At 40.2% G+C, this 27,895-nt stretch overlaps 1 protein-coding gene across 1 annotated transcript in view; it reads left to right on the top strand.

The window, feature by feature from the left end:
- The window catches only part of CERS3 (ceramide synthase 3), a 134,414-nt gene that overhangs the window by 29,946 nt on the left and 76,573 nt on the right, over positions 1-27,895 (top strand). Inside the window, exons 4-7 of the mRNA XM_040257028.1 lie at positions 7,252-7,370; positions 17,059-17,116; positions 17,806-17,856; positions 25,215-25,307. Coding sequence (XP_040112962.1) covers positions 7,252-7,370; positions 17,059-17,116; positions 17,806-17,856; positions 25,215-25,307 — 321 coding nt within the window. The remainder of the gene's footprint in view (positions 1-7,251; positions 7,371-17,058; positions 17,117-17,805; positions 17,857-25,214; positions 25,308-27,895) is intronic.

Genomic DNA, 27,895 nt, shown 5'->3' with positions numbered 1-27,895 from the left:
TTCAGAATTATTCACGGCTAACCAGCACTGTCTCTAACTTGTCTGCCATCAGCTTCTGTATGTGCTTTTTTTTTCTAAAAAGAGGACAGTCTGACAAGCCATCTCTGTGTGTTCTTTTTTTCTACCTGCTCTAAAAGACTGAAGTCATTCACCTAAATACTGCTGTTACCTCTGGTGATAATAATGCTTAAGCATCATTTTACATTTTGCAGAGGGGAAGTTATTTACTTGTGTTTATGAAAAGTTAGGACTCTCCTAGAGAATCCTTATTATCCTTTGTTTCTGTCTGAGAATAATGAGTAATTATTATCTGATAATAATTTTATTTTTAAACTGGGATTTAACAGTTATTAAAACATTGTTTTCTCCCTAAAGTTATCCTCATTTTTATCAAATATAACCAAATTAAGGCTAGTTTGTTTGCAAAATAGGTCTGTTCTCACTAATTTTGGTCTGATGATTTATATAACCATAATTGATCATAGACTTTTTATTTTGCTGAAACATTTATAGAGTCTCAGACTGAACTTTTAAAATAAAACAGGGCTGGGAAACTCAACACCAGAGGCTTATCACAGATTTTGCCTAACAAATCTAGGTGAATTCTTCCCTTTTTAAGGTCTCAAAAATTCATTGAGATTTTTGTACCTGTTAGTGAGATAACCTTCCTAACTGATTTGATAAACTTACTGGAAACCAAAGAGTTTCAAATTTCTGGAGGAGTCAGATAAAAAATATAATTGTTTTGTTTATAACATATAATTTTACCAAATTATTTTCATAATTAGTTTGAAAGGAAGGTTTTCCCTACTCCCGGAAAACACATGATTCAAACCTGTAATTTTTCAGATAGAAACCGTTAAAGTTACAAGCATATTTGCTGGTTCATTCAGTCCTTTGTTAACTTTTGTGAAGTCATCAGGTTTTTCATAAAATACCAGGACATATCAGAATGTTAAGACCTCCATATAATTTCTAAGAGATCTATATTAGTAATATTTACAATACATTATAACATGAGAGGATTTATTACTCATTTGATAATATTTTTCATGTAATTTAACCAACCAAATAAACACAGTTTAATATCTCTCTTTGGGATGTTTCAGGGGCCCTCTGAAGCACCCCCAAAGTTAGCTAGAGGTCAAAGGAACTTCTAAACAGTTCGATTTAAGAAGTTTTGTCAAAAAAGTCAATTAAAAGGGCTTAGAACATTTGGTCAGATTTAGTCAATGTTGATGGGTGTATCATTTAGCTTGTTGATATGTCATGATAGGCATATATACCAAGGCTCAAGGTCTATGTAGAAAATTTGGCTCTTATCAAGTTTCTCAGCTATGAAGATAAATTAGCCACCTGACAGTTAAAGAAAAGTGAAGAAAAGCTGAAAGAAATTTAGGGATTAGGTCATCTTTCTTCTTTACAAATTGAGATGAGGAAACTAAGGTCAACAGAGGACCTGTCCTAGGTCATGCAGCTAATTAATGGCTGAATCCAAACCTGGACCCTGGCCCAGGACTCCCTGTCAAGTGCCGCTTCTAATATGCCTAAATAATGTCTTTAACCTGTGTACAGGATGTTGAAACTGTATTTCAGAGGCTGGAGCTATGTTTGTAAGTAATTATTCTAGCTCAGTTGACAATACAGTATGGCTTCAGTTCAGTTCAGTCACTCAGTCGTGTCCGACTCCTTGGAACCCCATGAATCGCAGCACGCCAGGCCTCCCTGTCCATCACCAACTCCCAGAGTTCACTCAGACTCGCGTCCATCGAGTCAGTGATGCCATCCAGCCATCTCATCCTCGGTCGTCCCCTTCTTCTCCTGCCCCCAGTCCCTCCCAGCATCAGAGTCTTTTCCAGTGAGTCAACTCTTCGCATGAGGTGGCCAAAGTACTGGAGTTTCAGCTTTAGCATCATTCCTTCCAAAGAAATCCCAGCGTTGATCTCCTTCAGAATGGACTGGTTGGATCTCCTTGCAGTCCAAGGGACTCTCAAGAGTCTTCTCCAATACCACATTTCAAAAGCATCAATTCTTTGGTGCTCAGCCTTCTTCACAGTCCAACTCTCACATCCATACATGACTATTGGAAAAACCATAGCCTTGACTAGACGGACCTTAGTCGGCAAAGTAATATCTCTGCTTTTCAATATATTATCTAGGTTGGTCATAACTTTTCTTCCAAGGAGTAAGCATCTTTTAATGTCATGGCTGCAGTCACCATCTGCAGTGATTTTGGAGCCCCCCAAAATAAAGTCTGACACCGTTTCACTGTTTCTCCATCCGTTTCCCATGGAGTGATGAGACCGGATGCCATGATCTTCATTTTCTGAATGTTGAGCTTTAAGCCGACTTTTTCACTCTCCTCTTTTACTCTCATCAAGAGGCTTTTTAGTTCCTCTTCACTTTCTGCCGTAAGAGTGGTGTCATCTGCATATCTGAGGTTATTGATATTTCTCCCAGCAATCTTGATTCCAGCTTGTGTTTCGTCCAGTCCAGCATTTCTCATGATGTACTCTGCATATAAGTTAAATAAGCAGGGTGACAATATACAGCCTTGACATACTCCTTTTCCTATTTGGAACCAGTCTGTTGTTCCATGTCCAGTTCTAACTGTTGCTTCCTGGCCTGCATACAGATTTCTCAAGAGGCAGGTTAGGTGGTCTGGTATTCCCATCTCTTTCAGAATTTTCCACAGTATGGCTTAGTGTTGTTATAATTTGGACATTTGCATCAGGTAATAGAAGAAATGTTATATATCAACCCCCAAGTATTAGAAAGCTTCCTCTACTAAACTATGAAGATTAAGGCACATAAGCAAAACATCTAATTTATATTGCTCATAGATTACAAAATCAAGCTAGTATTTGTATAACAGATCAAGATGACAACAAGTTGGCCAGTAAAATGCCTGTGGAATAAAAGTACTAGAACTTAGGAAGATAGAATATAGTAGAAGAAGGCAAAGTAGATGACTTAATAGTGGTTTCAGATGTGGAATCAAAATGATACCACAGTACTTCCACACATTAACTTGGCCAATGTCACATAGACAGCATTTTTGCTTAATTTATAGCAGAGGTAAGACAAGTTGCTGGGAAGACTAAAAAGAATTGTGCTGGTTCAAGGGATGGGCGGGTATCACCTCTAACAAAGTATTCCAAGTCTGTAGTCAAAGGGCATTGCAGTGGTAATACAGGTACGTAACATCTGACTTTATTAAGACAACTGAGGACACAAATTGAGGATTCTTCTTCAGCTGCTACAGACTGCACCAAAAAAACCAAAAACATTTCAGATACACAGCATCAATTCTATGCTGGTTAGCACAGAAGATATAACATGGTATTGATGAGGTCCAAAAAGCTATACATGTGAACTGCAACCAAGAGTTTGTTCTGTGTTTCACACACTTCTTTGTGACTCTGTATGTGCAGCTGTGTGTCCACTGTTTATATATCTGTATGTCTCTCTCTGTGTGTATCTCCATGACAATTTCAAGATGAAATTCAGAGAGAGAATCATGATAACTTGTAGAGAATCATGATAACATACCAATAGCTCTGGCCAACGGATCATTTTTCCCGCTGTTGGTAAAATGAAAGAACAGCAGAACTTATTAACTAGCCCTTTTCCTCTGCAGGAACACAATGAGAACTATTGCAGAACAAACGAATGTGTAGTTCTGAAAGGTAATTTACAGAAAATGTGGTGCCAAGACTGACATAAAGCAGGCGTTGTGGTCCATAGGTGGAGAAGGGTCCATAGCGGCATTCCAGGTTGCTAGCTTGTCTCAACCATGGATTCAAACATTTTTAGAGCAAAAGGCTCTCTAGCTCTCTAGTCCAGTTTATTTTATGGGTGAGACATGTGATAGACAAAGAAGTTGAGTGGCTTCTCCATGGTCCCAGAGAGTTGGTTTTTGCATCAAGTAGCCAGGCCTCATGGCTCCATTTTAGGCCACACTGCTTCCCTTCCAGGTTCTGCCTGAGAGCCTTTCCCTTCCACAGACACATTCTCTATAGTGTCCAGGCTAAAAACACGAATTGTAAGAACAGACTGTGTGTGAAGGTGAGCAGATTAACCCCTCTGCCTCAGTGTCCACCTCTGTGAACTGAGTGTGTTAACAGCAGTTACCTCATAGGACTCAATTCAGGGATTGAATTGAGTACTTAGAATACTGCCTGGCACACACTCAAGGTCAGCTCTTATTATTCATAGACTATACCTATCATGTAGACTTCTACAGTAACGTTCTCAAATATATCTTCCCAACATTAATTATCCCAAAGAAACATCAGTTGTTTCCTAAGTATGCTTGTTTATATTCCCATAATATCTTAACACAACTTTCTGTACCTAGTAGGTGTTCAATAAATGTTTGTTTTGTATATTAATAACAAAATACTACTAAAGACTTCTATTTGCAAGAGGACTTCCATCTCAATAATATTGTAGATATATGAGGCCAGTGTTTTCAAGATTTTGAATCAGATTCATTTGTGCTCCAAATCAGGAAAAATGCTTCAAATCATATTTGATCACCATCTTCTAGATGCATTCATTCATCAGGTATCTGTAGAAATGATGAGGTAGTAAAATTGTATTGTTCTCAGATCTGGGAAAATTCTACTGTGGGAACAGGGACTTTGCTCATTGCTGAATCTCCAGTGCCTAGAATAGTGACTGGCACTAGTGAGTAGAGGCTCAGTAAACATTTGTGAATGATCGAATGAATAAAACTTCTAAAACAGTCAAGCTGGACCCAGAGCCCTTCAGTCTCAGAAGGTATAGAATATAGTGCTGCTGCGTTTCAGAATATGTTCTGCTATGGCGCAAGCAATAGGATTTGAATTATATCTTCTGTTTGGGGGAATCTATTCATGCTTACAACTTATTTTAGGAGTAGAGGAATATTGTTTTTTGAAATGATTTTCAGTCTATGGTCTCCTTTCTGTGTTCAGCCATATTCTCTAGCATTGATGTAGCACGTGATAGATGATTAGATAGAGCCCTGAGATCGTAAATCACTCCCACGAGACAGGAGGCAACCACTCATTGTCAATGCCCCATTTTCCACAGTGGGTCAGAGCACACAGCTCCAGGCTGCAGAGCTAGGAAGTAGCAGAATTCAGTCTTCTGTTTTTAGTTCCCTGCCATTCCTACTGGATTCTCTTGCCTCAAAACCTGCCCTGTTCTCTCCTCCTGCGATAGGGCTGTGACAAGTTTGGTGCTGCCTGGGAGAGTGTATCCAGACTTCCAAACTTGTCCCATCTGGAGTGCGAGGTCCTTGCTGTAGGGACCTCGCTGAGAGAGGTCAAGGATAACAGGGCAAAGTAAACACTGTCTCCACTTCCGTTCATTCCTGGTGCTTCATACTTCACACACTGCAAGAGGAAGACTTCAAAATGCAAACATTCTGTAACCTACACATAAATTCCAGGCAAGGCCCTCCTTGCTGTGGCCCTGGCCACATCTTTCCTCCTCATCTGTCTGTATGTTTCTACCCTGCAAGACCTCTTTCTGTCCTTTGAGTACTCCCAGCTCCTCTGTGCTCTCATTCCCAGATGACTTCACATGCTGCCAGGACACTTCCCTTCTTCATCTTCTCCTTCTTGGGACATTTTTCAGGGTTTAGCATAGTGTAACTTCCAGGAATTGCCTACATAAAGTTAGGTCCCATGGTACCCTGACCTTCCCCTCTTTCAGCACTCATCATAATTTATTAGAATTCTTTGTTGCATTTTCTGACTTCCTTACCAGACAGGCTTTACCTCATGAAGGGGAGGGCCCATAAATACTAATCTTGTTCATTCAGATCTTTGGTGCCAAGCACAATGCCTGCAGGAAATACTCACCAATGAATAGCTGCCAATTTAGGGCTATCAAAAACACAAAAATGAACCAAAACAACATAGAACGGGAGGTGAAACCTTGGCCTATAAAATAATAATATTAGAGATGACAGTTTACAGGGAAACAATATGTCTTGTCTATGTTTTGTTTTGCTTTCTTTCTCTTCAGATTAAGTAATAGGCTTGCAGTTATCTCTGGGTCGGGAAGATCCTCTGAAGAAGGGAATGGCAACCACTCCAGTGTTCTTGTCTGGAGAATCCCACGGACAGAGGAGCCTGGTGGGCTACAGTCATAGGGTTGCAAAGAGTCAGACATGACTGAAGCAACTGAACATGCATTAAGTTATGAGTAAACTAAAATATTTCTTGTACTCAGCATTCGAAAATGAAAGATCAAGAAGACTGGTATCTTTAAAAAATTACAGAGCTTGTTTCCTTGTGGAAGTGGAAAGTACTGTAGGTTTAGCATATAAAACATGCCCATGTTGAAAGAACACAGCTTAAAATACCACCAGGAAGCAGAGCTGCTTCTGTCAGTCATTTTGGGTTCTTGTTTGGCCCTGGGAGAACTTCACATTTGTGATCTTTGAGCAAATCTATCATCCACATTGTTTTCAATTGTAAACCATAACCTGCAACTTCTGCCTTCCAGAGGAGAAGCAGTCATCATTATTATAATCTGCAATCCTTATTTTTTACAATTGGAATTATTTAAGGTTGGTTTAAAATATGCTGTTGTTGTTGTTTAGTCGCTAAGTCATGTCTGACTCTCTGCAACCCTGTAGACTGTAGCCAGCCAGGCTCATCTGTCTATGGTATCTCCAGGGAAGAATACTGGAGGGGGCTGCCATTTCCTTCTCCAAAACAGGCTGTGCATATGATTAAATGTGAAAGTTCTGGATCTATTAGAAACATTGTATGAAATGACACAAAGGGCAGGAGCCTAAGTTCATGTCCTCACTTTGCTACTAGTTTTAGATCTTGGACAAGCTGTTAAAACTCTTGGAGTCACATTTTTCTCACAGGAAAAAAATACAGAGATTGGGTTTGATTGACATCTTATACTATACTACTCTATGTGGAACCTAGGAGGCCCTAAATAAAATTGGCTGAAGAAGTGAGCCATGTATGGAACTTGAATGTATGGGTTGCTACCAACTTATGGAGAATTGGTCTTTCTTAGCAACTGAGTTTTCTAGGAATTAACATTCTCTCTGTTTTGGGATGGGTGTGTGTGACTCCATAAACAAAAGGGGTAAATGCACTGGTGCAAGGTTTAATGCAGAATTTCTCTCATCTCCAGTGCACAAATGCTTGTAACTTGCTCTCAGTGTCTCTTGCTTGCCTGCCAGCCTACTCTGCTCTTAAGCACTCACTCATTTGTTTCATTCCCTTTCAGACTGATATTTATGGACTGGCAAAGAAGTGTAACTTGACAGAGCGCCAGGTTGAAAGATGGTTTAGGAGTCGACAGAATCAAGATAGGCCTTGCAAGATGAAGAAATTCCAGGAATCTTGGTAAGAAGGATAGTTAAAGCTTTTGAAATGGTACCGTTTTGTATGGAGCAGAACAGTCATCTCAGAAAGAATCCTGAGGTTGCAGCAGAAGAAGGGTTTGAGCCTGCTCTATCACTTACCAATCAAGAGTTTGATACTAGCCACTCATCCACATCTTGTGCTTCACTTTCCTTCTTTATCAAACAAGGTAAGATATGAACTGTCTCACTTAAACAGACTATCGCCTGTTTCCAATCACATTATAGTTATTCTGTCACATTATAAGAGCAGAGAAGGTCTGAAAGGGCACTGTCCTCTTCTCTCAGTACTAGTGGAGAGGACTTCTTTCTGTCTCAACTCGACTCTTACCCTACTCCTGCTTGTGGACTGGACAACCAGTTCCTCTCAGTTTCCCCACTGGTTTAGCAAGAGGTCTGGATGGACTGGGCACCACACAGAGCTTTTGCATAGCTGGCTACTTCAGATACATTCCGAGGGCAATGTGACTGTATCACACTTATTTTTGGCTTTATTGAAATTCTGCTTTTTCCTCTTCTTCAGAGGATTATAGTACTTTAGGTCACTCCCTTGGTGGCAAAAACTGACACCTGTGCCAAAATGAGGGTCTAGGTCATTGCTCTTACTTTGTTGTTCTTCTTTACATCCAGACCAATAAATGTTAGTTGGGTTGTGTGTGATGCCACATTCTACACACCAGTAGCATTTCTTCATTTTGCCTATTTCTTAAGGTCCTCGGATTGCCTAATGACTTTCACCAGATATATTTGTTTTGATGGTGAAACAGATAGGGATTTGGTATAAGACTCTCAAAGAAATCAAACCTGTGAGAGGCTAAACTTTAATGACTCTCTTTAACTACCGATACATTTCTGAGTACAGTCATCCAACTGTGAGACTGGTGATGTATATTTAGAGGCACAGATCAATTCTTCATAGTGTCTTCGAGATAAACATTTTTTTTTCTCATCATGGGCTTCTATTGCCTTTCCCACAGTAGCTGGAGGTGTATGACCTGGTTTGTTTTCTAACTGTTTATCTCTGAGTTTTAGCCCTTGTAAGATTAGTTAATATTGTGTTGCCACTATGTCAGCTTGGCCCAGGTGAATCTCTCTTGACGATCACTACAAAACACTACAAAGTGGAACTGGTTTCACGTTAGATCTTCCTGTTTTTCTGTTATCATTTATCCTCTCTAGCAAATGACTCTTAAATAAAGTCCCAAGCAGGGACTAAGTCTCTCCGTCAGAGCTGAATCATACTCCAGTGAAGGAGTATAGTAATTTCTTATAAATCATAGTGCCTTACAGTTTATAAATAATCTTGGTTTTATCCTCCCTGCCTCTCACAGTGTGGGGCAGTCAGGGAAAGTGGGGCTGGCCTTGTTTGAGAAATGAGAAACTGCACATTATCTAGTTTATGTACTTGCTCAAGGTCACCTGCTGTTGGGGGACCTGTTGCCCTCAGATATTCTGACTCCTATGTGGCCCCTGCTACCTAATGCTGACCTCTCAGAAGCAGGGGCCCCACATGTCAAGTAACTGGGTCAGAAGAATTCAACATTGGAAGTCTGGCTGTCAGTGAGTCTGCCGACAGTCAGCCACAAAGTTCAGGTTAGGGAAGGGAATTGTGAGTTGCCATTATCAATCGTCAGGCAATGCAGAGGGTTGTGTGGACCATCTTCATAGTATGTGGAACTATCCTAGATCCTGTGGACATGTAGATTTTCAGAGGGAAGTAGAAGTGGAAAGTATGTCACTGGCCCAAAGCAACTAATTAGGGAGATAAGACTATCACTTATGAAACTACAACATCTGCTGTTCCATTCCATTCAATAGTGCATGGTCTACACAGAGCCCACAGGCTACACATAGTCTAGATACGGCACATAGTCTATAGTCATGTTCAGATGTACTCTGGGCATTCAGAGGAGATGGTGTCAGCAGGGCTGGATACATTAGACAAAGGCTTTCTAGAGGTCAGGCAAAGCTGGGCCTTGAGGGACGGGTCAGAGTTCCACAAGAAAAGAAAGCATGATTTGAGGGCAGCATATTTTAAGTAAGGCAAAGACAGGAAGCAGTACAGTATATTTAGGCGGTTGAAGTGAACCCACAAATGAAATTTAAGCTCTACCTTATTGTTTAGCAGTGTCACAAATCTCCTATGTCAGTGAACTGTTAAAAGTTATTATGGATCAAATAAATAAACTAAAGCAAAATGCCAAACTCTTTAATAGTGTAGGGACTGCACTTTATTCCCTCAGCTATGAGATGTGCTACAGGAAACATAGCAAGACATACCTAGCCCAGGCATTTTGGAAATCTCAGGAAACTTCAGTTCAGCTCAGTTCAGACACTCAGTTGTGTCCGACTCTTTGTGACCCCATAAATCACAGCACACCAGGCCTCCCTGTCCATCACCAACTCCCAGAGTTCACACAAACTCATATCCTTCGAGTCGGTGATGCCGTACACCCATCTCATCCTCTGTCGTCCCCTTCTCCTCCTGCCCCCAATCCCTCACAGCATCAGGGTCTTTTCCAATGAGTCAACTCTTCGCATGAGGTGGCCAAAGTACTGGAGTTTCAGCCTCAGCATCAGTACTTCCAATGAACACCCAGGACTGATCGCCTTTAGGATGGACTGGTTGGTCTCCTTGCAATTCAAGGGACTCTCAAGAGTCTTCTCCAACACCACAGTTCAAAAGCATCAATTCTTCGGTGCTCAGCTTTCTTCACAGTCCAACTCTCACATCCATACATGACTACTAGAAAAACCATAGCCTTGACTAGATGGACCTTTGTTGACAAAGTACTATCTCTGCTTTTCAATATACTATCTAGGTTGGTCATAACTTTCCTTCCAAGGAGTAAGTGTCTTTTAATTTCATGGCTGCAGTCACCATCTGCAGTGATTTTGGAGCCCCCAAAAATAAAGTCAGCCACTGTTTCCACTGTTTTCCATCTATTTCCCATGAAGTGATGGGACCAGATGCCATGATCTTAGTTTTCTGAATGTTGAGCTTTAAGCCAACTTTTTCACTCTCCTCTTTCACTCTCATCAAGAGGCTTTTTAGTTCCTCTTCACTTTCTGCCATAAGGATGGTATTATCTGCATGTCTGAGATTATTGATATTTCTCCTGGCAATCTTGATTCCAGCTTGTGTTTCTTCTAGTCCAGCGTTTCTCATGATGTTCTCTGCATAGAAGTTAAATAAGCAGAGTGAAAATATGCATCCTTGACATACTTCTTTTCCTATTTAGAACCAGTCTGTTGTTCCATGTCCAGTTCTAACTGTTGCTTCTTGACTTGCATATAGGTTTCTCAAGAGGCAGGTCAGGTGGTCTGGTATTCCCATTTCTTTCAGAATTTTCCACAGTTTATTGTGATCCACACAGTCAAAGGTTTTGGCATAGTGAATAAGCAGAAAAAGATGTTTTTTCTGAAACTTTCTTGCTTTTTCCATGATCCAGCGGATGTTGGCAATTTGATCTCTGGTTCCACTGCCTTTTCTAAATCAGCTTGAACATCTGGAAGTTCACGGTTCATGTATTGCTGAAGCCTGGCTTGGAGAATTTTGAGCATTACTTTACTAGCGTGTGAGATGAGTGTGATTGTGCGGTAGTTTGAGCATTCTTTTGCATTGCCTTTCTTTGAGATTGGAATGAAACTTGACCTTTTCCAGTTCTGTGGCCACTGCTGAGTTTTCCAAATTTGTTGGCACATTGAGTTCAGCACTTTCACAGTATCATCTTTCAGGATTTGAAATAGCTCAACTGGAATTCCATCACCTCCACTAGCTTTGTTCGTAGTGATGCTTTCTAAGGCCCACTTGACTTCACATTCCAGGATGTCTGGCTCTAGGTGAGTGATCACACCATCATGATTATCTTGGTTGTGAAGCTCTTTTTTGTACAGTTCTTCTGTGTATTCTTGCCACCTCTTCTTAATATCTTCTGCTTCTGTTCAGTTCAGTTCAGTCACCCCATCATGTTCGACTCTTTGCGACCCCATGAATCACAGCACACCAGGCCTCTACTTCTGTTAGGTCCATACAATTTCTGTCCTTTATCGAGCCCATCTTTGCATGAAATGTTCCCTTGGTGTCTCTAATTTTCTTGAAGAGATCTCTAGTCTTTCCCATTCTGTTCTTTTCCTTTATTTCTTTGCAGTGATTGCTGAGGAAGGCTTTCTTATCTCTTCTTGCTATTCCTTGGAACTCTGCATTCAGATGCTTATATCTTTCCTTTTCTCCATTGCTTTTTGCTTCTCTTCTTTTCACAGCTATTTTTAAGGCCTCCTCAGATAGCCATTTTGCTTTTTTGCATTTCTTTTCCATGGGGATGGTCTTGATCCCTGTCTCCTGTACAATGTCATGAACCTCTGTCCACAGTTCATCAGGCACTCTGTCAGATCTAGTCCCTTAAATCTATTTCTCACTTCCATTGTATAATCATAAGGGATTTGATTTAGGTCATACCTGAATGGTCTAGTGGTTTTCCCCACTTTCTTCAATTTAAGTCTGAATTTGGCAATAAGGAGTTCATGATCTGAGACATAGCCAGCTCCCAGTCTTATTTTTGCTGACTGTGTAGAGCTTCTCCATCTTTGGCTGCAAAGAATATAATCAATCTGATTTTGGTGTTGACCATCTGGTGATGTCCATGTGTAGATTCTTCTTTTGTGTTGTTGGAAGAGAGTATTTGTTATAACCAGTGCGTTCTCTTGGCAAAACTCTATTAGCCTTTGCCCTGCTTCATTCCGTATTCCAAGGCCAAATTTGCCTGTTACTCCAGGTGTTTCTTGACTTTCTACTTTTGCATTCCAGTCCCCTATAATGAAAAGGACATCTTTTTTGGGTGTTAGTTCTAGAAGGTCTTGTAGGTCTTCATAGAACAGTTCAGCTTCAGCCTCTTTGGTGTTACTGGTTGGGGCATAGCCTTGGATTACTGTGATATTGAATGGTTTGCCTTGGAAATGACCAGAGATCATTCTGTTGTTTTTGAGATTGCATCCAAGTACTGCATTTTGTACTTTTGTTGACCATGATGGCTACTCCATTGCTTCTAAGGGATTCCTGCCTGCAGTAGTAGATATAATGGTCATCTGAGTTAAATTCTCCCATTCCAGTCCATTTTAGTTTGCTAATTTCTAGAATGTCAACATGCACTCTTGCCATCTCCTGTTTGACCACTTCCAATTTGCCTTGATTCATGGACCTGACATTCCAGGTTCCTATGCAGTATTGGTCTTTACAGCATCTGACCTTGCTTCTATCACCAGTCACATCCATAACTGGGTATTGTTTTTGCTTTGGCTCCATCCCTTCATTCTTTCTGGAGTTATTTCTCTACTGATCTCCATTAGCATATTGGGCACCTACCGACCCAGGGAGTTCCGCTTTCAGTATCCTATCATTTTGCCTTTTCATACTGTTCATGGGGTTCTCAAGGTATGAATACTGAAGTGGTTCGCCATTAACTTCTCCAGTGGACCACATTCTTTCAGACCTCTCCACCACGACCCTGCCGTCTTGGGTGGCCCCCAACGGCATGGCTTAGTTTCAATGAGTTAGGCAAGGCTGTGGTCCATGTGATCAGATTGGCTAGTTTTGTATGATTATGGTTTCAGTATATCTGCCCTGTGATACTCTCTTGCAACACCTACTGTCTTACTTGGGTTTCTCTTACCTTGGACATGGGGTGTCTCTTCACAGGTGTGACGGACTGCGCAGAAGCGCACCGGCTGCAACGGATCACGCAGAAGCGTGGCCTAGAGGCGCTACCCCTCGCCGAAGGTCAGAGGCGGCGACCTGACATTCCCTGACTCGGAATGTCAGCTGCTGCTCCTTACCTTGGACAAGGGGTATCTCCTACCACCACCCCTCCTGACCTTGGATGTGGAGTTGCTCCTCTCAGCCACCTCCCCTGACCTCAGGCGTGTGGTAGCTCCTCTCGGCCACTACCCCTGACCTAGGACGTGGGGTAGCTTCTTTTGTCCACTCCTGTGTCAACACAGCCTGGCACTCTCAGTCACTGCCCCTGACCTTCGGCAAGGGGTAACTCTTCTCGGCCGCACTTCTGCGCGGTCCATTGCAGCCCTGCGCGCTTCTTCAGGAAACTTATTCCCCTATAAAGAACTCTTACAAATTATTCTCCAGCAGGCCAACACTTCTCCACAATACCAGGATGGTTAATCTCTGAACACCTTGAGTTCAGTGTATTGTTTCCTTGATTACTTTCTGTAAGGGTGACCCCTAAGCCCTGTTTTATAGCATTCAGGATTTTAATCCATAGTGAATCCTTCATTTTAAAATCAGATTCCATATTAACTGATCACCTTTCTTTTTAACAATGAGAAATTTAATTAAACACCAAACGGTTTCCAAGTGGGCTTTCCCAGTGGCTCAGTGGTAAAGAATGCACCTGCCAATGCAGGAGACATAGGAGACGCAGGTTCAGTCCTTGGGGTGGGACGATCCCCTGGAAGAGGAATAGCAACCTGCTCCAATATTCTTGCCTGGAAAGTTTCACGGATAAAGGAGCCTGGCAGGCTATAGTCCATGAGGTCACAAGGAGTCCAACGTGACTGCGCATGCACACACACAGTTTCCAAGTACCTGGTGTGTCTTGTGCTGGTGGGAGGCACTGTCCTCCTGCTGGGTGGACTGCCCCTTGCCCAGCTGGCCACTGGGCAGGTCCACCACCTTCTCCATCCTGCCCCGCCACCATGGAGAACCATGTTTGTCCTGTCTCATGTCGCCCAAGGTCCCGCTGTCCAGCTCCTCCCTGATCTCACTCAGCAGGCCTTCATCTTTCAACTTTGTCATCTGTGTCTAACCAGTCAATTTGTTTTTTTCCAAGAGTTTTTTCTACCTCCCTCACAATTATGTTTGTCTCAGCCATTCCTGGAGAAAAGGACCTTTTACTACCTTAGGTTCATCTGAAGCAAGGAAAATTAGTGAAGCACAATTACTCAATTGCTTCACAATTAGTGAAGCACAGCAGCTCCCAAGCTTTTTGGTTTCAGGACCCCTTTGTTCTCTTAAAAGCTATTACAGACCCCAAAGAGCATCTGCTTGTGTGAGTTATACCTATTGATGTCTACTGTACTAGAAATGGAAATTAAAATATAAGACTACACAAGCACATATGTCATCAGCTATCAGAGCAAAGATATCATCACAGGACATGTAGCCTCTGGGAAATGCTACTGGACACTTGGGAGGAAATGAGAGTAAGAAATAAGACAAATAACATTTCATTATCATTGTGAAATGTTTGATGTCAGAGATCCCTGACTTTGAGAACCCCTGGAATACTATAATAGACCTGATAGGGCTGGTCCGGGAAGACGTGAAGCTTGGGTTTTACTCTTGCATCTGATTGGGACAGGTTTTATTTTCTTGGGCTCCGGTATCACTGTGGATGGTGACTGCAGCCATGAAATTAAAAGATGCTTGCTACTTGGAAAGAAAGTCATGACAAACCTAGACAGTGTATTAAAAAGCAGCGACATCACTTTGCCAACAAAGGTCTGTATAGTCAAAGCTATGTTTTTTCCATTTGTCATGTATGGATGTGAGAATTGGACCATAAAGAAGACTAAACACCAAAGAACTCATGCTTTTGAATTGTGGTGCTGGAGAAATCCCTTGACAGTCCCTTGGACTGCATGGAGATCAAACCATTCAATCCTAAAAGAAATTAACCCTGAATATTCATTGGAAGGACTGATGCTGAAGCTCTAATACTTTGGCCATCTGATGCAGCAAGCTGACTCATTGGAAAAGATCCTGATCCTGGGAAAGATTGGCAACAAAAGGAGAAGCAAGAGGCAGAAGATGAGATGGTTGGAGGGTATCACTGACTCAATGGACGTGAATTTGGGCAAACTCTGGGAGATAGTGGACAGGGAAGCCTGGCATGCTGCAGTCTGTGGAGTCGCACAACTTAGTGTCTGAACAACAATACTGATTGTTACTATACAGTCTTGGGTAAATTATGTGATCTCTCTCAAGTTTAGCATTCTTTAGTCTTCATCTCATCTACATTTTAGTGTTGTTGTGAGAACCAAGCAACAACCCACAAAAGGAGCTACTTCATAAGCTTGTTGTAAAGAAGAAAATATGGCATCACACAAGTATGCTTAGCATGGTTCCGGAAACAGGATTAAGAGATCAATACATGTTTGAGACACAAATGATACGAGATGTGCCGCCACACTTATGGCTTCCTTTGGGCCTGGCAGATCTCATCATCTCATTTTTGTACTTCTTGTTTGGCCAGAATAATTAAGGATCAAGGAAATGCTCTCTACATTTAAGCATGTGGCTTTGTTGAACCAACAGTAAATGAAACAAGTAGGAACGAGTCTCAACTGGCTCACTTCGTGGTTCAACTTTCTGAGTAATTGAACCCTACAGTTTTCCTTAATCAAAACAAGCCATGAAGGAAAATCATCATGAAGCTTAGAAGCAGTGACAGTTTTCCAAAAACACTACTGGATTCAGGGTTCAAAGGCCTATGTTACTGACTTCACTGTGTCACTGCTTGGCTGTGTCAACTGAGGAATGGCCTCCAGTTCAGTTCAGTTCAGTTGCTCATTCATGTCCAACTGTCTGTGTTCCCATGGACTGCATCATGCCAGACCTCCCTGTCCATCACCAATTCCCAGAGCCTACCCAGACTCATTCCAAACTCATTGGCATCAGTGGTGCCACCCAACCATCTTATTCTCTGTCGTCCCCTTCTTCTCCTGCCCTCCATCTTTCCCAGCTTCAGGGTCTTTTCAAATGAGTCAGCTCTTTGCATCAGGTGACCAGAGTATTTGAGTTTCAGCTTCAGCATCAGTCCTTCCAATGAACACCCAGGACTGACCTCCTTTAGGATTGACTGGTTGCTTCTCCTTGCAGTCCAAGGGACTCTCAAGAGTCTTCTCCAGCACCACAGTTCAAAAACATCAATTCTTCCGTGCTCAGCTTTCTTTATAGTCCAACTCTCACATCCATACATGACTACCGGAAAAACCATAGCCTTGACCAGACGGACCTTTGTTGGCAAAGTAATGTCTCTGCTTTTTAATATGAAACTCCAATACTTTGGCCACCTGATGCAAAGAACTGACTCATTTGAAAAGACCCTGATACCAGGAAAGATTGAAGGCAGGAGAAGGGGACGACAGAGGATGAGATAGTTAGATGGCATCACCAACTCAATGGACGTGAGTTTGTGCAAACTTTGGGAGTTGGTGATGGACAGGGAGGCCTGGCGTGTTACAGTCCATGGGGTCCCAAAGCGTCGGACATGACTGAGTGACTGCACTGAACTGAACTGATTATCAAACATCATTTATTGTGTGTCAGGAACTAGGCTAGGCATATTAGCAGTAACGATAGCTAACACTGGTTGCTTACTTCATACCAGACACTATATCATAATTTTTCATAAGTTATCTTCAATATTTTTACATTTGGAGGTAAGTTTTGTTATTTTCATCTTATGGATGAAGAAATTAAGGCTCCTTGAGTTAAGTACATACTTGAACTTTTAGCCATCCAACAAGTGGCAGAATCAGGATATTAACTTAGATTTTTCTGACTCCAGAATGTGCATTCTTTCCAAACTGTTATACAAAATGTTTTTCTCCTCAGATGTCAGTCACCTTAACAAGTGTTTTATTTCTTTTGGCAGCTGGCGATTTACATTTTACCTAATTATTACCATTGCTGGAATTGCATTTCTTTATGATGTAAGTTTTCTTTCTGATATATCTTTGACTGTAATTTGTCTTTAATTTTAAAAATTCCTGCTTATGAATCCCTTGAGATATACTTTCAATAAGGTAACCAGCTTTTAAACCTCTACTCACTCTAATCACTTGTTTATGAAGACTTTCATTATTTGCCCATCAGAAATCAAATCTCTCCATATCATATTCCCTTTGCATTGTCTGTTAAAATAATTATTAAATGATTATCTCATTAAGTGATATGTAAAATTAATAGTAAATTGTTAACAGAAAAAAAGATAACTAGCTTTTGGAGATGTCTCTAAAGATTCTTTTAAGATTTCGCTTAAGAGATTTTATTGCTATGAATATTTCAAGATTTTTTATTGCTACAGAAGCAGTAATCTAATTGGCCCAGAAACAATTTCATTAGAAGAGGCACTTATTTGAAATAAATAATTTCCTTTGAGAATCAGGACTATTATCGATCCCAGACTCAATAGAACTCTTGCATGTCACAGAGGTGTTGTATAAGAACAAGTAGAAATACCTGCGGAAGAAGGGAGATTCTGCTGGGGGAGCAGGAATGTGATGAAAGTGTCTTAACTGTGCATGTTTCCTCCCTGTCAGAGACATCAGGAAGGGCTTAGGTTTCTGCTGAAATCAGCCTTTGACTCTGAACAGTTTCTCTTGGTTCCTTGCTTTTTCAGAAACCTTGGGTCTATGACCTGTGGGAAGTTTGGAATGGCTATCCCAGACAGGTAAGTCCCCTGATATAGTCCCTCCCCTCCTCAGCAGCTTGCCCCCTGAGTTAGGTCTGAGTCCTTTCCTGCTCTGTGTCCACTTTCATGCAGTCCTTGGCGCTTTGTCTACTGGAGCTTACTCATTCTTGTTTGTTATTTACCCATCACTTGTCTCATTCCTTTACTTTGCTTATGGTTAATGTAATTATCTATTTGAGTTTAAATTTACCATCTTACTATTTAGTTTCTACTTGTATCACTGGATACATTTCTTTTTTAAAATAATACTCTCTTATTACTTTTTTTTATAGGACAGTGAAGTTTTTAAAATTATTACTCTATTTCTTCCTAATATTAGCTTTTCAGTTATGCAGGCACTAGTGGTAAAGAACCTGCATGTCAGTGAAGGAGATAAGAGACATGGGTTCAATCTCTGGGTTAGGACAATTCCCCTAGAGGAGGGCCTGGCAACCTACTCCAGTATTCTTGCCTGGACCATTCTTACCATGGACAGAGGAGCCTGGCGGACTATAGTCCATAGGGTCTGAAAGAGTCAGACACGACTGAAGTGACTTAGCATGCATGCACACATTCTTTCAGTAGTTTTCCAAGAGATTACCTTTTGCATTCTTCAATTCTTAGAGTCTGATACAAATTAATGCTCTTATCTCTTTCCAGTCAGTGAAAGGTCATCAGACTATGCCTGTCTCCTCCTTCATATATTTAAAAGCCTACAAGTCACTACTATAATTGCTTTGTAAATGTCAGTTTGCCCTTTCCTTGATATTATTTGGCATCTTGCATTTCCACACTTTCATCTGGCATTATTATCCTTATGGCTGAAGAAGCCCCTTTGGTTTGCTTGTCTGGAAATGTCATCATTTTACCCTATTTTTTAAAAGGAGTTTTGCTGGGCATAGAATTCTAGGTTACTAGTTATTTTCTTTGAGCACTTTAAAAATGTCATTCCATTGTCTACTGGATCCCTTCAGTTTCTTTAATTTGGTTGTCCATTTTATTTTTGCTTCTTTGAATGATGTCTTTTTATTCCTCTGTTTTAAACATTTTGCATTTGTCTTTCAGCAGTATGATTGTGATAGACATGAATGTTGTCTTTGAATTTATCCTGCTTATTGTCCATAGTAATTCTTGAATATGTAGCTTGATGTCTTGAATCCATTTTGAAAAATTCTTAGCTGTTGCTTCTCTTCTTTTTTCTCTCTCCTCTCTTTCTGGAATTTCAATTTACAAGTGAGCTAATATGCTAGACTTTTACATTAGGTCCCAAATCTCTTACATACTTTTTCTCATATTTTCTGTCCTCTGACTCACTGCTTCAGTCTATAGGAACACAGTTCTCCACAGATCTCTTGCATTTCTGCATGTCGTATTAAGTGAAACACAGGCTATCTTTTGTTCTGTATTGTCTTTTGAAGGATGTTTGTATGGCAAACAAGCTTGGAAGATGGAGGCAGTCTCTCCTCTGGAACAATAGATATACATGTAATTGTCCATTATGAAAGATATTAGGTTCCCTATCTCAGGGTTTCTCTCTGGTAACAAACCCCACTGCATGTGCAAATGTCAGTTCAGTTCAGTTACTCAGTTGTGTCCAACTCTTTGTGGCCCCATGGACTGCAGCACGCCAGGCCTCCCTGTCCATCACCAACTCCCGGAGCTTACTCAAATTCATGTCCATCAAGTCAGTGATGCCATCCAACCATCTCATCCTTTGTTGTCCCCTTCTCCTCCCACTTTCAATCTTTCCCAGCATCAGGGTCTTTTCTACTGAGTCAGTTCTTCACATCAGGTAGCCAAAGTACTGGGGCTTCAGCTTCAGCATCAATCCTTCCAATGAATATTCAGGACTGATTTCCTCCAGGATAGACTGGTTGGATCTCCTTGCAGTCCGAAGGACTATCAAGAGTCTTCTCCAACACTACAGTTCCGAAGCATCAATTCTTCGGCACTCAGCTTTCTTTATAGTCTAGCTCTCACATCCATACACGACTACTGGAAAAACATAGCTTTGACTAGATGGACCTTTACTGGCAAAGTAATGTCTCTGCTTTTTAATATGCTATCTAGGTTGATCATAGCTTTTCTTCCAAGGAGTAAGCGTCTTTTAATTTCATGGCTGCAGTCACCATCTCCAGTGATTTTGGAGCCCCCAAGATAGTCTGTCACTGTTTCCATTGTTTCCCCATCTATTTGCCATGAAATGATTGGGCTGGATGCCATGATCTTAGTTTTCTGAATGTTTAGCTTTAAGCCAACTTTTTCGCTCTCCTCTTTCACTTTCATCAAGAGGCTCTTTAGTTCGTCTTTACTTTGTACCATAAGGGTGGTGTCATCTGCATATCTGGAGTTATTGATATTTCTCCTGGCAATCTTGATTCCAGCTGTACTTCATCTAGCCCGACATTTCACATGATATACTCTCCATAGAAGTTAAATAAGCAGGGTGACAATGTACAGCCTTGATGATATACTCCTTTCCCAGTTTGGAACCAGTCTTATTCCATGCCCAGTTCTAACTGTTGCTTCTTGACCTGCATACAGATTTTTCAAGAGGCAGGTCAGGTGGTCTGGTATTCCCATCTCTTCATGAATTTTCCAATTTGTTGTGATCCACACAGTCAAAGGCTTTGGCAGAGTCCATAAAGCAGAAGTAGATGTTTTTCTGGAACTCTCTTGCTTTTTTGATGATCCAGTGGGTGTCGGCAATTTGATCTCTGGTTCCTCTGCCTTTTCTAAATGCAACTTGAACATCTGGAGATGTTCGTGTACGGTTGAAGCCTGGCTTGGAGAATTTTGAATATTATTTTGCTAGTGTGTGAGAGAGTACAATTGTACAGTAGTTGGAACATTCTTTGGCATTGCCTTTCTTTGGGATTGGAATGAAAACTGACCTTTTCTATTCCTGTGGCCACTGCTGAGTTTTCCAAATTTGCTGGCATATTGAGTGCAGCACTTTCACAGCATCAGCTTTTAGGATTTGAAATAGCTCAACTGGAATTCCATCATTTCCAGTAGATTTGTTCGTAGTGATGTTTCCTAAGGCCCACTTGACTTCTCTTTCCAGGATGTCTGACTCTAGGTGAGTGATCACACCATCGTTGTTATCTGGGTTTTGAAGATCTTTTTTGTATATTTCTGTGTATTCTTACCACCTCTTCTTAGTATCTTATCCTTCTGTTAGGTCCATACCATTTTCTGTCCTTTATTGTGCCCATCTTTGCATGAACTAACCCTTTTGTTTAGCCATGGGAATTGGAATGGGAGAACTGGCCCAAATATTGTTATTCTGGCAACTATAGTACTGTGAACAGTAAACTATCCTTTATCTCTGACCCAGGAGTCTCATATATCCTACCAGCATTCATGAAACTGTGGCAAGATAACTTGCAAGTAGGGTAAAATCTCAGACACTTCACAGCTCTGGATATTTTCTACTTCATATCCTCCAGATCACTAGTACATGTTTCAGCAGTGTCTGATCTGCTCTGAAGCACATCCTTTGAGTTCTCAATTTTAGTTATGGTATTTTTCAGTTCTCAAATTTTTACTTAATTCTTTTTCATGGATTCCAGTTCTCTTATAAAAATCCTGTATGCAAGACAGCAAAAGAGACACAGATGTAAGAACAGTCTTTTGGACTCTGTGGGAGAGGGAGAGGGTGGGATGATTTGGGAGAATGGCATTGAAACATGTATAATATCATATAGGAAACAAATTGCCAGTCCAGGTTCAATGCATGATACTGGATACTTGGGGCTGGTGCACTGGGATGACCCAGAGGGATGGTACGGGGAGGGAGAAGGGAGGGGGTTCAGGATGGGGAACACATGTATACCCGTGGCAGATTCATGTTGATGTATGGAAAAACCAATACAGTATTGTAAAGTAATTAACCTCCAATTAAAATAAATAAATTTATATTTAAAAAATTCTCACTAATTTTTAAAAATAACCTTAAAAACCTAGTTAATTTTAAAAGTCATTTAAAAGTCATAGCCTGATAAATCCAATATCTTGATCACCTGTTTTCTTTCATATCCCTGTTTCCTTTTGCTTGATAACTTTTGGTTGAATGATAGACACTGCATATGAAAAATTATACTTAGGAATGATATTCTCTACCTCCTGAGTGGACTTATTTTCACTTCTGTTAAGTAGTTAGAGTTGAGACAGATCATCTTAAGTTTTATATGTTTTGAAGTGATTTTATGTGAATTCCAGTCTTTGTAAGGCAGATATATTTATAACTCATCTGTATTTCTAGGGCATTCTCTTACAGTGGTTTTAAATAAAAGGGTATAGTATTTACAAGGACTCCTTTTCCTTGGCTGGCCCTGAACATCAGTTTGCTTAGTTTGCTTCCTTGCACCATGAGATTGCCAAAAGTCCTACTTAACTTCTGCTTAGAAATCTGAGCTGCTGTTTTCTAGAAACTCTCTTTCATTTGTTTCAATTGCACATTTTCTATGTTTGAAATAACATTGTGTTTGGATATCTAGATATTTTCTCTTCACTATAATTTTAAGATAAAGGAATGTTTATACCTCAGAGAATATAGAGTGTATAGAGTCTCTGGGCTTTACAGTGCTTGTAAATTAGCAAACACGGACTTTATGTTATACATAGGTATGGTTTTCTTTGAAGTTATCCTGTGTGGGGTCTGTAGTACTTCTTGAATTAAGGATGCACTAGAAATAAAAGATTTCATTTAATTCATTTTTCTTGCTTTGAAATCTTGGCTCCATGGGATGCTTCAAGATGCTTTGGTTGTTCCTTGGTACCTTCAAACAGATATTATCTGTACTTTTCCATATTTTTAAAGTAGTTCTCACTAGGAGGGTTAGTCTCATACAGACTTGTTTGTCATAGAAGAAAGCAGAAGTTCTCTTTCTTTTATGGCCTTATCAAGGATGATGAGTTGATCAGAAATCTATTCCATTTAATGTATTAGCCTTACTCTTCACTTCTCAAGTGTGTCAGTTTATGCTGATGCATAATAAATCATCACCAAAACGTAGTACTTTAAAACAACAACCATTTATTTGCTTATGATATGGATTAGCAATTTGGGCTAGGCACAGCCAAGCAGTTCTTTTCCATGTGGTGTTAACTGAGTTAATTAATGTATTTTCAGTTAGTTCACAGGCTGGTTAGGGGATAGCACATGTGCCCTCATTTGTATTTTTGTCAGTGGACATCTTGATTCTCTACTTTGTGGCCTCCAATAGGGTAGCTCAGGTTTCTTGTTGTTCAGTTGCCCAGTCGTGTCCGATGTTTTGAGACCCCTTGCACTGCAGCACACCAGGTCTCCCTGTCCCTCACCATCTCCCAAAGTTTTCCCAAGTTCATGTCCATTGCATTGGTGATGCCATCCAGCTGTCTCATCCTCTGACACCCTCTTCTCCTTCTGCCCTCAGTCTTTCCCAGCAACAGGGTCTTTTCCAATGAGTCGGCTGTTTGTATCAGATGACCAAAATACTGGATGTTTCAGCATCAGTCCTTCCAGTGAATATTCAGGGTTGATTTTCCTTAAGATTGACTGGTTTGGTCTCCTTGCTGTCCAAGGGATTTTCAGGAGTCTTCTCTAGCACTAGAGTTTAAAGGCATCGATTCTTTGGCACTCTGTCTTTTGTATGGTCAAGTTCTCAAAACAATATATGACCGCTGGGGAGACCATAGCATTGACCACATGGACTTTTGACAGCAGAATAATGTCTCTGCTTTTCAACACACTGTCTAGGTTTCTCATAACTTTCCTGCCAAGAAGCAATTGTCTTCTGTTTTCATGGCTGTAGTCACCATTCTCAGTGATTTTAGAGCCAAATCACTATTTCCACCTTTTCCCTTTCTATTTGCCATGAAGTAATTGGGCTGGATGCCATGATCTTTGTTTTTTTAATATTTAGTTTTAAGCTGGTTCTTTCACTCTGCTCCTTCACCCTCATCAAGAGGCTCTTTAATTTCTCTTCACTTTCTGCCATTAGAGTGGTCTCATACACATGTCTGAGATTGTTGATGTTTCTCCCACCTACCTAATTCTAGTTTGTAACTCATCCAGCCCAGCATTTCTCATGATGGGCTCAGCACATAGGTTAAGCAAACGGGGTGACAACAGACATCCCTGTTGTACTCCTTTCTAAATCTTGAACCAATCAGTTGTTCCATACAGGGTTTCTAACTGTTTCTTCTTGACCTGCATACAGGTTTCTCAGGAGACAGGTAAGATGGTCTGGCATTCCCATCTCTTTAAGAGCTTTCTGCAGTTTGTTATGATCCACACTTTCAAAGGCTTTAACCTCAGGTTTCTTACTTGGTGCTTATGAGGTCTCTGATTGCATCATATTTGCTATGTCCCCTTGACCAATGCCTGGAATTCAAAGTCCTGGTCATGTTGGAGCCGACTATACCAGGACATGAATATGAGGTGAGATTCATTGAGGGCATTAATGTTACAACCCATCACACCAAGTCAGCTTATCTAAAAGAAGCACAACACCCCTTACTTTAATGTATGGCAAAACCAATATAGTATTGTAAAGTAAAATAAAGTAAAAATAAAAAATAAAATAAAATTTAAAAAAATAAAGAAAACTCTAGCTGTAGGAATTTCATTTTGTTCTTTAGGAGACCATTTTAGACTACCTAAATAATTGTATATATTTTACTACTGTCCCATTTGAGAATGGGCCAATTTGGGTCACCAGCTTGTCACCAGAAAAGAGGTTATGACATCAGATTTGAGTAGTACTGGCACCCCACTCCAGTACTCTTGCCTGGAAAATCCCATGGATGGAGGAGCCTGGTAGGCTGTAGTCCATGGGGTCGCAAAGAGTCGGATATGACTGAGTGACTTCCCTTTCCCTTTCAATAAACATAAAACAATTTTGTTGAGCCAGCAAAACAACTTTTCCGTCTAATTTAATTCTTAACCAGCTAAAAGAATGCAGTTATACCTGTTGTAGTTTTATTAAATTTTAAACAAAATATTTAACTTGATTTTGGAATTCTTGTCTCCCTTTTTAGAAAGAAAATGCCTCAAAATATTGTCTCTAATTCCTTTTCAGAAGTTGAAATGTAAACCATTATTATTTGAGAGAAATTTGTGGTATATAAGCTTCCCTGGTGGCTCAGCTGGTATCAGAATCCAGCTGAGAATCCCCCTGCAGTGTGGGAGAACTGGGTTCTCTGGGTTGGGAAGATCCCCTGGAGAAAAAAAAAGGCTAACCACTCCAGCATTCTGGCCTGGAGAATTCCATGGATTGTATAGCCAAATAGGTATAAACAATATTTTTAATCCTTAAAATGAGTTGTTTATATGGTGGCATTAAAGTAGTGAATACTCTTGTTTTCCTCAGCCCTTGCTGCCATCCCAATACTGGTACTACATTTTGGAGATGAGTTTTTATTGGTCTCTCTTATTTAGCCTTGGCTCTGATATCAAGAGGAAGGTAAGTAAGTGTCTTATTTATAAAGCTGCTTTATCCATTTTTTTCAAAAATGTTCATCCCCTTTCCCAAATCCTAATCTTTAAATTATATTTTTTTGTGTTCTTAGTTCTAGTTGATAGGTTTTTGTTTTTTTACTTTTATTGCACATAGAATAGTGCAAATATGCTCATTCTTTGATGACTTGATCAGTATTTGTAGTGAAATATTATAAAAACTTTAACGTTGAAGTTCCACTCTTATTCGATGAGAAAAGGACTCTCCTTTATGATGTCTGTTTCTTTCTCTTGGTTTGGGAATGTTGTGTTCTTCAGTGCAAATAAGAAAAGTGCTAGTAGTTTTAATTCTACAACCGTATCTTTTAGTTGATTACAGACTACTTTATTCTTTTATATATTCAATGACTTTGAAAACCTTTTTTTTTTTTGCTTAATTTATCCAAGATTCTTGTTAGGAAATACTGCTTCAGGCACTATTAGCTTTGCTTTATTTGCAGGGAAACGGAGTCACAGGCATGCTAAATACATCCTCTTAGGTCACAAAGTGAGGTATTTTTAGGAACTGTTTGGTTGCTACTAATTCCTGTTTGCTGGTACAGAAAATCATATAAGACTCTCAGTGCAGTCACAGATTTCCTCGTGTACACTAGCAGTACATGTCAAATAACAAATACTCTTGGCATGTACTTTATATGTTATGCTCTATATAAAATATCAGTTTGTAGCAAAATTCGTATGATAAAATTAGGTGGAATTTGTATTAAGGAGCTAAAACCAATCTGGCTTGACTAAATGATGTTTAAGTGATGGTATACATTATCTACCACTAAAGGGCACAGTCAGCTGCTCAACTGAAGATCTAAAAAGAAACTTACAGAATAAACCATAAGAACATAGTGTGGAAAATCTGATTGAAATGATTTCCTTTTCGAGAAAACTTGATCGCTATAGTTTAATTATGATTAACTTAGTTTAGGCTAAGAATATATCAAATTTTAATTGAGGCATTTTCTCAAGGGATAGATTTGAAAATCATCATTATTTAGAAGCTATTAATAGACAGACTCAGGTAGGATGACTCCATAATCATCCTTTTCCCATTTTTGAGACTTTGGTTTTTTTCAGTAGTTGCTTTTCTTTATTATTGACATGTTCATAGCACCTTTCAAAAAATTAACTGTAGGTAAGCCTTACAAATAGCTATGAAAAGAAGAGAAGCGAAAAGCCAAGGAGAAAAGGAAAGGTATAAGCATCTGAATGCAGAGTTCTGAAGAATAGCAAGAAGAGATAAGAAAGCCTTCTTCAGCAATCAATGCAAAGAAATAGAGGAAAAGAACAGAATGGGAAAGACTAGAGATCTCTTCAGGAAAATTAGAGATACCAAGAGAACATTTCACGCAAAGATGGGCTCAATAAAGGACAGAAATTGTATGGACCTAACAGAAGCAGAAGATATTAAGAATAGGTGGCAAGAATACACGGAAGAACTGTACAAAAAAGATCTTCATGACCCAGATAATCACGATGGTGTGATCACTCACCTAGAGCCAGACATCCTGGAATGTGAAGTCAAGTGGGCCTTGGAAAGCAACACTACAAACAAAGCTAGTGCAGGTGATGGCATTCCAGTTGAGCTGTTTCAAATCTTGAAAGATGATGCTGTGAAAGTGCTGCACTCAATATGCTGGCAAATTTGAAAAACTCAGCAGTGGCCACAGGACTGGAAAAGGTCAGTTTTCATTCCAATCCCAAAGAAAGGCAATGCCACCAAAGAATGCTCAAACTACCACACAATTGCACTCGTCTCACACTCTAGTAATGTTCAAAATTCTCCAAGCCAGGCTTCAGCAATACGTGAACTGTGAACTTCCAGATGTTCAAGCTGGTTTTAGAAAAGGCAGAGGAACCAGAGATCAAATTGCCAACATCCGCTGGATCATGGAAAAAGCAAGAGAGTTCCAGAAAACATCTATTTCTGCTTATTGACTATGCCAAAGCCTTTGACTGTGTGGATCACAATAAACTGTGGAAAATTCTGAAAGAGATGGGAATACCAGACCACCTAACCTGCCTCTTGAGAAACCTGTGTGCAGACCAGGAAGCAACAGTTAGAACTGGACATGGAACAACAGACTGGTTCCAAATAGGAAAAGGAGTATGTCAAGGCTATATATTGTCACCCTGCTTCTTTAACTTATGTGCAGAGTACATCATGAGAAACGCTGGACTGGAAGAAATACAAGCTGGAATCAAGATTCCTGGGAGAAATATCAATAACCTCAGATATGCAGATGACACCACCCTTATGGCAGAAAGTGAAGAGGAACGAAAAAGCCTCTTGATGAGAGTGAAAGAGGAGAGTGAAAAAGTTGGCTTAAAGCTCAACATTTAGAAAACGAAGATCATAGCATCTGGTCCCATCACTTCATGGGAAATAGATGGGGAAACAGTGGAAACAGTGTCCGCCTTTATTTTTTGGGGCTCCAAAATCACTGCAGATGGTGATTGCAGCCATGAAATTAAAAGACGCTTACTCCTTGGAAGGAAATTTATGACCAACCTAAATAGCATATTCAAAAGCAGAGACATTAC

This window comes from Oryx dammah, unplaced genomic scaffold (genome assembly GCF_014754425.2).
Source record: "Oryx dammah isolate SB20612 unplaced genomic scaffold, SCBI_Odam_1.1 HiC_scaffold_16, whole genome shotgun sequence".
Lineage (NCBI taxonomy): Eukaryota > Metazoa > Chordata > Mammalia > Artiodactyla > Bovidae > Oryx > Oryx dammah.
Note: the sequence above shows the minus strand (reverse complement) of the source record. Positions and strands in the feature narration are given on the sequence as shown.